Source organism: Dermacentor silvarum, chromosome 7 (assembly GCF_013339745.2).
Source record: "Dermacentor silvarum isolate Dsil-2018 chromosome 7, BIME_Dsil_1.4, whole genome shotgun sequence".
NCBI classification, from domain to species: Eukaryota; Metazoa; Arthropoda; class Arachnida; order Ixodida; family Ixodidae; genus Dermacentor; species Dermacentor silvarum.
In genome coordinates this window covers 71,595,787-71,608,514 of record NC_051160.1, presented here as the reverse complement: position 1 = coordinate 71,608,514, position 12,728 = coordinate 71,595,787, and the positions used below count along the sequence as shown (strand labels likewise).

Sequence of the window (12,728 nt, the reverse complement as noted above, 5' to 3'; positions counted from 1 at the left end):
AACTCACTCTTGCTCGCCACAGCGACGGGGGACCACACTAGTAGCATACAATATTCGTGAAAGTACAGGAGGACGAAACGAACGCACTTTTTAAGATGTTTGCATTTTCAATTGTGCTTCTTTGTTTATTTTATCACCTAATAGTTGGCTGCCATGACTTAGTGGAAATCTATAACCCTTTCGGCTGCCTATTTCCTTTCATCTAAGAAGACCGATTTTCTATTTTTGATAAGCAGTTACTGCATTGTGATGGAGGTGTCACAAGAACGAGGTCAGCGTTAGAAAAGTATGGATGTTAACTGTGGTCTCACCTGGTTGACAAAACATGTTTGTCTTGTTTACCTCTTTAACTTGAACCTTAACCAAGGTGATAAAGATGACCAAATATGTGCGAGCTGCAGCAGACTGGAGAATGGATTCTCAGTCGTATTCATCATTAGCATGAACATGACAACTTTTTATTGGCCGCGAGATCGAGCAGCGTCTCCAACAAGCGGGCGCTGGCTAAACCACAAATAGTGTAGATTGCGCCGCGCATCGTCTCCTAGGCACTAGGTGGTTACATTGTGCGTGTACTTCGTGAATAACTTTAAAACCCGTTTCTTCCGTGGTTGTAGCACAATCGTAAATGCTAGACTGTACTTTTTTGAGAGTGTACAAAAGCATTTAAGCCTTGCGCTGTCCTCTTTGCACTGTTGTAAGGCCATTGACTGCCTGTGCAGATCCAACACCACCTAGATAGCACAAGGCCTACGGATTCTGTTCTGTGACGTCATGCTATCTGGCCCAACTGCCATGGAATCTAATGGGGATGCTCCCGCGTAAGCAACAGTGATTTTTGACGTCACCGCTTTCGTCACGCCAGCCTTGGCAATGAAAAGTTCGGGCCACGTAGCACGACGTCATAGAACGGAGTGCGTAGGCCTTGTGCTATCTAGGTGGTGTTGGCAGAGCGCGCAATGTGGGATTGCCGCACCCGCCGCTCGCTACAATCATATCAATTTTATCTTCGTTTCGTGTTCGAGTACACCACACAGAAGCATTTTAGCCTGTTTTAAACAAAGGAAGGCGTAGCAGCTATACGTGAATGCCGTGCCGCGTTTTAGTGGCTTGTCACCATGTGTTGAATACTCCACGATCTGCACGAGCTCCCGCGGCTGCTGTTCACGGAGCTATCTTGAAAGCGATCTGCGATGGGCGCTGCGCAGATCGCCGGGCGCTGCGCTTTCGACGTTTAGTTCGCGTTGAAGCGAGAGCCAGCACGAATGTCAATCTGCTCGCAGCCGCTGGCGCGCTTTCTCACTCCAGCTTTTTGGCGAGTTTCCGCGGTCATCGAGCGAGATGTGTTCATGTTTACCCGTGAGCGCGTTACAACGTGCTTGTTTATTTAGTTAGTAAGCGAATATTTCCAACTTATACGGTCGATAAAGCTACTGTCCTTACTTCGTATGGCTATCTACTAATTTGCTATCGCAATCGATGCTTCGCCTTTATGCCGAAACAGCGACTTTTTAAAACCAGCATATTCCCAGAGAATGCAGTAACTTGTGCAACAATATTGAGGAGGCGGAACGTAAGCGAAACTTACACAAAAGACCAGAGGACAGTGCCGAAACGGAGGCTGTTTGCTTGAGTGCCAGTCCTCCGTTCAATGACAGCGCTTCTTTGAAGTAAACACAAACGCCCTGCGCATTTCGTGCAAGATTCGGCATTGGAGGACAATATAAGATCAGCTCACGGCAGTAAGCACTTTTCATTATCAGTGCACATTTCAATGCGCGCCGTCGGCCGCCTATTCATACTTACGCGGCGACGGTGCTGCCACCGGTAGTTCGATCTCGCGTTGAATAGGGCCACTCATACCCTCCGAGATTTGCGCGCGCCGGCCGGTGTTGCTCCGGCTGTCTCATTTGCCGCGCTCCTCAGCAAAAAAAAGTGTAATGCTGCGCGCGCGCCCGGCTACCCCGAGAGGGCGCTGTTAGTCGAGGGCTTCGGCGCTCGACTAACTATTGACACGACTAACTATACTGATTGATACGACCGAAAAAAAATGATTAAGGAGATGTATATAAAAATGCTAGACAAAAAACATATATAGCATACTTGAATGAATCAAGCATGCTAGGTGACTATTTGTGACCACCCGGTTTCAAAGGGGATGCCATTAAATCATCGTGATCATCATCATCATACGGCGCCAGCGGAGCCCGTGGTTGAAAGCAGATCGCGCGAGATCTGCCAATGCCGCAAAAACCGCCTATGTGCATTAGATGTTTTTTTTCCCATGTCTTACGGAGCATTTTCACAGCCAAGGGGAAGGAGCAGCGCCCAGATCTTCCAAATGCACTGAAGGTAAGTATTTTAAAATATATTTTAGCCTAATTTACGAAGGAAGGCACGGCAACTGTTCAGTTTTCCGAACATACTCGCAGATAATTGTAAGGACATATCTTTTCACCCTTGTTAGTATTATGTTTTTTTTTAGTATTGTGCGATTCTTCGCAGCCTAAAAGTATCATTATGTGGGAAATAATAGGGGTGTTCTGGCATCCTTCTTTGCAGATGTATGGATAGAAATTGGGCATTAAATTAGAAATAGTGAATTCTATGGTCCTCGTTCATCCCGTGACACATCGCCTTATCATTTGATCGCGCACATATAGTGATAAGGTTGACAAACCAAAGCAGATATACTTTCTGTGTTATAAGAAGCCAATTTAACGTTAAAGCCATTGGGGGTCATCACCACGGTCAGCTCCGTAGGTCGCAGCTCTCAAATATTCTGACTCCTGACACCCGCTCGTGGCTTTTGTTCTTGTATTTAATATTTGCCTTATTATTTGTTTCTACGCAAGTAATTTTTGTCCATTGGAGCTGTACGTGGTTCTGGATGCTTAGCAAAACCAAATGATATCTCCTGTTAGGCTAGTTGGTGCGGAAACGAGCCCACTCGTTACAATCCCAATCGTCACCGGAAAAACAGTCATAGGGAAACTGATCACACCGGCCATCTGGTTCGATTCCTAATCCCCACTTGAATTTCTTTCCATCGCAACCTTGCGAACGAAAGCGCTGAGCGCGAAGTAAATGGGGAGTGGGTATGGCATAGGTCGGCAACCTCACTCATGACTCGACTCACTCAGACTCACTCAAACTTATACTGACCCGTTAGCATTTTCTACTAATCACCTGTTGTTTCGTCGTCATATGCTGCTGTGTTTGGTATAATTGCGGGAAACACCGCGAAGGAATCGTCAAATGGCGAAGCGCGGTTGCAGCACCGAAATGTTAAATGAAACCAGCATGAGACGACGAAGAGGCGAGTAGTAGCAATGCTTACTCTTGTTATATGATGGTGCGTTTGGATGAGGCCACTGCTTCGTGGAAAATGAGCACTGGCCCATGCGTGCTGTTTAGTACGTGCCGTGATCAAAGTGTCCCGTTTGGTAGACCTCGTACGTATATACGTGGTCGATGACGCTGCCTCCTGTCGATGCGAACGATTATCAACCATGATCAGCAGTGCTGCAGCTGCGTATGGCGCGGCCGCACGGGCCCCATCTTGAAAGCGATCTGCGATGGGGACAGAGTGCGCCGAGTGCAGATAGCTTCGTGTGCGCTGTGTTCTCGCCGCTTAGTTCGCGTTGAAGAGAGGGGTAGCAAGAAGGTCAATTCGCTCACTGCTGCGAGCCCTATCTTGAAAACGATCGTCTGCGCGGTCGTCACCGTACGTGACGCACGGACGGGTCTTCTTGTTGGGTTGGCATAGAAATTCTGACGCATTTAAAATTAATGTTGGAAGTTCAGAATATTTTTTTTACTGTATGGTCAATTTTGAGAAAATACATTGCTAATATCGTTGTGACGGCGGCAACGTTAAACATTTATGCAAGCGGTGCGCACCGTACTCCGAACGACCGTATCGAAAAAAAAAGAAAGTCTCATCTCGGAAATGCGTGACCGCCGTGTTATCGGCAGCACAACGCTCGCACCTACGCTGAACTTGCATGTGCGGTGTCGATTTTTCATCAGCTACGTTTTGTTTTCTATGTGCGTTAACATTATAGTGTCCTTATAATGACTACAAACTATTTGGATGGACCTAAACACATAAGAAACAAAAAGGACACGCATCCGCTTTCCTGGGTCCTTCGTTTCCTGCCTCTGCATTTGCGTCCTTCCTTGGTGAATCGATCCGAAGGCACCTGCTGAGGTTATCCACTGCGCGGTCCAAAGGCGAGCGTCATCTCTTCCGCGAGGGCATACTGCACTGGCATCAAAAGCCAGCGCCAAGCTTTTACACTCATCTCCGGCCTCACACCTACTGAACCGAAGCCTTTTCAAGCGAAGCTTGTATTGCCTTACAAGTGTCGGTGCAGTTGTAGGTGTGACCGCAAAAAACCCGTCTCGCGCAAGTGGAGGAAAACGGCGGGAAAGGCTAAGAATAGACCGCTTGTGAAACGCGTCAGGCGCGCGCCCGTAACACGTGACGGTAGCACCCACTCAGGAGCGGGCGCGCGCCCAGGGAAGGGCAAGGGAAGGAAAGGGCCTCTCGCACGTTGCGTCTGGTCTCCGTTTCAGTGCACGCTCGGCAAACGGATGGGAAGGCTTAGCGTTCGGTCGGCGGCGGAACAGGCCGCTTTCGTCTAGAAACGCCATCAATGTAGCCGGGCTCGCGCGCCGTGCGGATCCTGCGTTCAAGGCAGCCCAAGCCCAGGCTCCGTTACAGTGGAAGGCAGCGGATCCCATGTTAAAAGCCCGTCTTACCGAAGCCCAGCGCAACGAAGGGCAGCGAACCCCGAGGCCTGGGAACGCGACACCCAATTTTGAGGGTACGACAAGCTTCGCGTGTCCCCCCCCCCCCCCCCCCCCTGTTCCCGGTAGGGGAAGGGCCGACGAATTTCTTTCTTTGTTCTGCGCATCTTTCTGAGCAGCCCGGGTCTGATGTTGAGCCGGGTATGGTCAAGCTCGACTCATATTTTAGCCTATTTAAAAGTAGATATCAGTAGAAGAGTAGAAGGCATACATGGAGTAGCGGTTAGGCTGCTACATGTGCTTGAAGATTCATAAGCTTCGGTTTGATTTCCCGGCGCCTCCGCGCCATTTCTAATGTTTCATGAGAATTGGCAAGAGACGCACATGTTGAACACATTAACTAGCTCATAAATGCTCTTGGCAGTAAAAAAAATGGCTGCGGCTTAGCTCAGCTAACCCTGGATATGCAAAGCGAAAGCTTGGCTAAGCCTGGTTAAGTCTTGGTCTCAGTTGGCTAACCTTCGATTTAGCTGTAATTATTATACTTAGGTATACACTCATTGTTAAGCCAGGTATAAATTATAAGCCGACAAGTCCAAGCGTTTTACAACCCGAACGGTTCGGTCTTCCGCAGTCTGCGACGCTAGCTTCGCGCGCTCGGCATTCCGGACCCTCGCCGGTTAAGCAGCTCGCCGGGCGATATTCGCGGGGTGGTCAGACGCCGCTTGCCGACGACGGCTCAAAGCCTCCCGCTCCTGCGCAACGCTCAGAGAAGACGGCCCGGCTTCGCTCTCATCCACGGCCAAGCTCGCACTGACTAGGCGAGCGCGGCGCTCCTCTTAGCTAGGCGCGCGGCGAGTCATGTGGCCAGGTGGTGACCCAGCTGCGGAGAGCGCATGCGCCAAGCCGGCGGTGGCGGCGGCGGAGCTTGGCGCGGTGAGTCACGTGAGGCATTGCCAAGGCTATGGCGCAGCTGTGGTCAAATGAAGGTGAAATTGCTGGCGATGGCGAAACTCGGCAGGACTAGGTTGTAAAGCTTTCGCTTTAAAATAAATGAAGCAAGATGCCTACTTAAGGTAGCATTTGACAATTTTGAAGCATCTTATCGGCAGCCAAGCAGAATAACGGAGACACATACATATCGGTTGGTCATGGGTTTATTCGGAAAGTAGTCTGTACAAGCATGTAGGAACGACAAATTTTACACACAAGCATTTGTGTATGGGTGACGGTGACAGATGATTTGGGAAAGCATGTACGATGGTGCTGAACAGTTCACAATGGGACACGCCAAGGCAGATGGCCCGTGTTCGTTTGCAGGCGAGTGAATGACATGGCCACAAACAAGCTTCATAATTATGACATCGAAAGAGTGAAGAAAAGACGACGAAGGCAAGATGAGTGCCACAAAAGGCAGTGACTGGATTCTGCAGCTATGCATGGGCCCTTTTGTCGTAGTTGTCACTAATGCCTGATATAAATGGCATTTACTTAGCCATGAGGTGGGATTCGCCAGGCTCCGCTGCGGAAGCAACCCAGAAGGACATCACCTTGCTGCTAATATACATAATTTCATTCCACCGCGTAGTTCTGTGCCATCCTCGACTGCGGTTCTCTTCCGTCGCCACCCATTCTGTCGCATTGATAACCGGTAATCTGCTCTGGGAATTACATGACTAGCTGCCCAATTACACTTGGAGCACTCCCGCTCACTCCCTAATCAACAAAGATGACTTCCTGTCTCTTAACGTTACAGCTATCACTTCCCATTTCCTCACCTAAAAAATAGTGAGAAAAAAAAGGAACTCTCATTACACATTGCCATTCTGTTCTCTTTTTTTACAAAAGCCTTTCTGTTCTCTTATTCTTCCTACCCATCTTTTCCTACATCCCCGCTACAGTTGTGTAATGCGGAAACGGGCTACCTCTTCTTCACCCCAATATAATAACTTAGTTTTGTGGAGAGAGATCGGAGAGGGGGGTGACTCTACCATAATGTCATGGCTCTGAGTTTTCAGGCGTTTTGCTTCCCAGAATGCCAGGCTGCAGAAGCGACTCCGTGGGCGGAGAGGAAGAGAGAGAAAAACTTTAATGATATCTGGAGAGGTTATCCTAGCGACAGGCTTGGTATTTCAGTAAAGATAAGATGGTGAGGGATTAAAGAAAGGGTGTGAGACACACGCTCACTCGCAGGCGGAAAGACACGGATTTCAGCTGTATGTAAAAACGATAAGCACTTTTTATCTGTTTATGGTATATTGCATATTTCTTGCGCGTTTGTGCGTGTCCTTGTACATCTTCAGTGGCCTTCTGGACTCGTGTGCCGAAGTTTGTATGTGTTCATGCTCTTTGTGATGCCATTCGGTTTGCTATGTGAGGAGTAGCCGGGGCTGGCTAAAGGCGCCAACCTCTCCTTTAACACGAGGTAAAAAATGAATGTAAAAAAGCCTCGAACGTGTTGCAGGGAACGGGTTTGGCGAGGCGGTGCTCTTCCATACACGAGATAATACTTTACAATGTCGTTAGATATGTGTTTCTGTGTCTTTTTTTCTATAAACTATCAAAAAACCAATGTCTACGGCTTCTTGCGGAGCGATGTGGCGATCTCGATGGCGATCTCGATGAGGCTCGACGTCCTGGGCGCGTCGGCCGCCAGAGGGGGTAGGGCTGGCTGCTCCCGGCAGCTGGTGGACCCACGGGAGTATTGTCCGCACACGAGCCCCAGCACCTGTCCGAACACCCTCTCCATGACGCTGTTGACGTACTCGTTCGCCGGGGAGTCGGGCTCGTCGCAGTCAGCCAACGCCGCCTCGGTGCAGTCCACCGTGCTGTGGTACGAGCTGCGATTGGTCGGAGATGGACAGTGTTGTTATAGTGAGCTTTAGCGTGTCCGGTATTCTGGTACACGCAATGGCGTTTTCGTAATAACGGGTCACCAGACTCCGGTAGTGACATTTTGTGACGCTTCGTCAACCACAATCCCTCATAGACATGTCTTCGTGTTCCATGAGTGTGCTTGCCAAAAAAAAAAAACATTTAAAAAGGCAACGTGTTCACGATTACACCACTTCAAACATTGACACCAGCAGATAGTAGACTTGGCTAGAGCAACAATAGTTCTGTGTTCATGTGGTTGAGCTGGGCGCCCAGAGACGGTGCCACCAATCCGGCCGCTCACGTGTACGCTTCAAGCAACCCGTTCATCCACAAACGGTAAGAAGTTTGCGGACCAACTCAAACTCTCTAGTGAAGACAAGAAAGGTGCGCATTCCTTCAGAAACACTTTCACTTTGACAATGAGCACGCGAAAGAAGAACAAGGAGAGGTTAGAGAGATAGTGAAGAGCGTTGTAAGCGATAGACGATGCAGTTGATGGATGCGGTTCGTTAAATATTTCGGTTGACTACGCGCACTATTTGCGTTGCACTTGGAAAGAAACACCGGGAAAGTGTTCAAAGCAGACAGGCCCAATAGAGACGAGCTTTCTGGTGTACGCCGTGGGGCGCCACCACCGCGGCTGCCTGGAACGGAGCAGTATTCCACATCATTGAGCTTTTGTGTTTATGCGTGCAGTTTTGTTTGCTGTAGTGGTATCACATAGGTTTCAGTATGCGAAGCCATTTCGTGATCTCAATCAAAGCGAGGAGTCCAACAAGATGTTTGTGTCAGTCGCAATACACCAAGCGTTTTTTTATGTTATTTAAGCGAAAGACGCAGACCACTGCATCTATACATGGGGACTTCAGGTAGTTGTCTCAAACGCTAAACACTTGCGACTTAAAATTTGAGAGATAAGGTCGCTACTGTGGCCTACGTGGAATGTACGGGAATGCATAGTCTACTTCATCAGAACTTGCAGGTTATTGACATTAAAAAGAACAGCATTCGTCAAAGACTAATGTTTTCAGCCGCGATATGTACTTGGTCCATCGCACATGTGCGAACGTTAACGGGATGTACTGAGGCTTCCTGTGGGATCTCGGGCAATAAATTAAGGCCATTTTAATCTCTCTTAGATTAGATACATTGGACTCAATGGGACACTTTAATTCTATACTATGCTGCATGTTGTGGTGCGTTTTGTGCATGTCGTGTGTATGCGACTTGCACTGTGCACATCATTTCCCTTTTCTCATATTCATCTTGAATAGCATGCTAGGCATGCCGCCAGGGAACATTCTCGAAGATTCATTAAAGAGCCACTAAAGAGCCACTAAAGAGCCTCTATCTCGCTCTTTGTCTCAGTCTCTCTGCGGGCTATTCCTCATGGCATTTGAATGCCGGGAGGCATTGTCCGTGTGCCGGACCCAATACTGATTGACTCACCAGCAGGCGTAGTAGACGATTTCTTCTCGCTGCGCATTGGACACAGCTGTCTGCAGGCCCTCGTAGAGGTTCTTGATGCATACGTTGAGCTTGGCGCCAACGGAGTTCATGCACTTGATGCTGGCCTTGTACACTGCGCGGAGGAAGACGGAAATATTAGGTTTATGTTCCTTTCTTTTCTCTTTTCGTTGCCTTTGACCACCGGTGGACGTGCGTTCCCCATAGCCTACTGTGCAGTTTAGAAACGATAAACCACACAATTTAAATTTGTTTCCTTTCGTTGACTGATTTATTGTTCCATTTATTACGGTATTGTAAATCTTGGCAACAAATACGTCACTGGCCAACAAAGTAAAATATTGCCAACAAAGCAAAACCTTTTGTGTCGATGTAAAGATGATGTGAATAGAAAGAAAAGCGGGAGGGAACTTAATCATTGCAACTATTATGCAGCACGCTACCGAATGTGAGAAAGCCATTTTGCGATAAGAAGAAAATGGCGGAAGAAAAAGATAAGTATATTGCTTTCTGCAATGTGTTGCATAGAAACCTAAGGAAGCAGTATAGTCTACAAAAACTGTCACCTTCGACGCAATGACTCGCTTATTTTGATGTATTTGGAAGTGTGGGGAACTATTATGGCACCGGCTTCTGCACAAATAATATATTGTTCAATAATTAAAGAATAATTATATTAGGCGAGAAGAACGCGCATTACTGAAATAAACCACTTTTTTTACAACGGGGCATCAACAGTCAACTGAATAAATAATAAAAAAAGAAAGATTCTTATTGGAAACAAAACTTATTGTATCGGTCTCTTTCAGTCGTGCAAAATCACGATTGCTAAAACTAAAATTTATCGTAGTAGTCGTTACACGAAAGGTTTCGCCATTGTGGCAGGGCTAGACTTTAGCACCAAGGAAAGCGGTGACTGTTCAAAACGGAACTGTATGCACACAGTATCTTGCCGACTTAAAAGCAAAATTGCTACCTGTAAAAGTTGCTATATCTGGCACGAAATAATTCTGCACGATACACATTAACAAAACTGCACCCTTGGCTGTTTCTTGTGTTTATCGCTCACCCCCTTACACCGTTGAAAACGGGTATTTTATTACACTAACATACGCACATCAAAGGATAATTTTCTAGAGTGGCAACCTTTTGCCCAATGGGTGTTTTGCCGGAATGCACACTACGTTTTATTTTTACGGTGATATCCGTATTTCTATCACTACCCTAGGCTTTTGGATGTCTGCCGCCGAAGTAATTCCAAAGTTCTTTGAAAGCGATCTGTGATGAGTGGAGAGTCTAGGTGCACGGAGGGCGAATAGCGTCGCGTCAGCTCTTCTCGCCGCTCATTTCGCGTTGAAGCGAGAGGCAGCACGAAGGCTAATTCGCTCGCTGCTGCCGCGACGCTTTCTCACTCCAGTGTTTCGACAGCGAGTGTGCGCGGTCATCGAGTGAGATGTGTTCATGTTTGCTTGGGCGCGTGTGACACCATTCTTGTTAATTTAGTCAGCGCATGTTTACATGTTTATACAGCCGATAAAACTACTATCCGTACTTCGTCTAGCATTATACTAATTTGCTAGCACAATTCATGCTTCGCGTTTCGGGTGAAACTGCGACTTTTTTCTTGGGCTGACAATATCAAGACGTAATGGTTGTGATCTCACATAAACTGTTTTGAACTGGTGATCTAGCAAATTGGTTGCTTGGGCTAGTTTGTGAGGCATCTTCGAGGGTGTATCTTGACTGCACGATCGACAAATTGAATACCCAATATTCTGCATTTACACAAAACGCTTATCTTCTAGCCGTTTCAAATGATGACGTAATCTCATGACGAGTTTCGTGTACTCGCTCATGATTCGGTAACTGTTGTACGAAAAACGGCGCTTTGTACCCGTGGTACACGCTAGGAATGTTACAGCGAAGTTGTCTATGGCTAGGGTTCTATGCATTTTTCGTGTCCGTCAACAGATCTGCATGCGCAAAAACTCAGCTCCTGAATTTGATACCAAATCGCTTCATTCTGTGCAAACGCTTATACGTCTCATCACTTGAATATTAATTTTCAGTAAATTAGTTATCAATAGGCACCATTTTCTAAATCAGTAGACTCTTAGGTAGATAATAAGGGTTTCTCAAAGATTTGCCGCTGTGCGACCCGCGTCGGCCATTTGTACGCTATCACCGCCCTCTCTCGTCTTCGTTCCAAGCGCTTGCGTGCCTAGTTTCCTTCCGCTCTCCCGGCATGGCGGTCCCGTCGCGCGTGTCTAGTTTCATCCGGCTCCACGAGATGGCAGTAGTAGTAGTATGCCGTCGATCAAGACCGCCGATCAAAATAAAAGTGTGTGCGCGTGTGTCTTTCTTCGAGATGACCGCCGTCGTCGCTCAAGAGAAATAAAATTTGCTCATAGCTTTGATAGAAATTCTGTGTCACCTCTATGTCATGTGCTAAACTGCTTCGCTGGTCATCCACCTTCAGTGATTTTTTTTAGCTGCTCTTTTTATTGCGATAGCAATTATATGGACACTCAAAAGCAGATTTCTGCCGTCGCCGTCACCGTCGCCGTCGCCGTCGCCGTGAGGTTCCGTATGACGTCATTTGGAGATGAAATCGTCGCCGCGCGCCGAACGCTGTATGTGCGAGTGAAAGGGCGCGAGGGGCGCGTCTTTCACGGGGAGTGAACGCGCGGCGGAGAACAAACGTGCGTTCTGCGCCGTGCTCGCTTAAGGGCTGCAGAAGTAGGCGTCTCTTTTCTCCTTTACAATCACCATATATGTAGAGCAAACGCGCCTTCTTCAGACGTGCGAGAGGCCGTGGGGGAGGGGGAGGGAAGGGAGGCGACGTTTAGCTGCGGCACCAAGTGCCTATTTATATCAGAGGCTCCAGCAACAGTCACCAACGCCGCACGCATTTTGAGCTAACGTGGGCAAAACGCCGATGGCGTCGACAACAGTTCTGCGTGTTGTTGCTACCAAAGCCGCTCACCTTACTTCGTATGACATTGCTGTGTTGCTATCGCATTCATTGCTTCGCCCTTAGGGCGAAACTGTGACATTTTTTATTCAATGCGCTGCCGGCCTGCGTTTAGGTTAACTAAACGTCCATTTACTTGATGCGCGTTACCAAGAACCCAACAAGGGATGTGATTGTGAGCGTTACTCAACACACATTACTAACTGCTCTGGCACCCGCTGAGGCAGCTGAGAGGCAATGGCTGCTTTCACTGTTCCTACGGTACTGAGCGGACTCAGCTTCTGCGGTAACATAGCGTGGTTCAACATTCAAACAATCCTAATCTTAGTGCGATTAGCACTCTTTGGAATTTCCCCCAGTTTGCGGTATGTCCGTCCGCTTGTCTATTTGTTCGCGTCTAACAATTTTCACGCGAACTATAGGATCCCTGGGTAGTCGGTGCTTTATTTATTAGAGCATCGGGGACTGCTGTGCTGAGGAAACCTGGTTCTTAACCAATCGTCCGACCAACTGGGGTCGCAGGATATGGGACACTGGGTATCTGGTACTCCTCAATCAATCTCTTTGACGCCACCTTGAGTACGTGACGCTCTTGAAGGGAAAAAAAAACCTTTAAAATTTCCCAAGGGCTGGGCGAAGTTGAAACATTATATAT

General features: G+C 47.8%; 1 protein-coding gene across 3 annotated transcripts in view; it reads right to left on the bottom strand.

Moving 5' to 3' along the window:
* LOC119458198 (uncharacterized) overlaps window positions 1-12,728 on the bottom strand; it is a 101,282-nt gene that overhangs the window by 76,333 nt on the left and 12,221 nt on the right. Inside the window, exons 4-5 of one of the 3 annotated variants that reach the window (XR_007467892.1) lie at window positions 9,082-9,214; window positions 6,119-7,595 (exon numbers count right to left, since the gene is read on the bottom strand). The exons of 1 other annotated variant lie outside the window; for it this stretch is intronic. Coding sequence is in view for 1 of the 2 variants with exons in the window: in XM_037720024.2 (XP_037575952.1) it covers window positions 7,331-7,595; window positions 9,082-9,214 (398 nt within the window). In the remaining variant the exon portion in view is untranslated. Of the gene's footprint in view, window positions 1-5,896; window positions 7,596-9,081; window positions 9,215-12,728 lie in introns of those variants that run through there. One more of the 3 variants, XM_037720024.2, reaches the window with a different exon arrangement.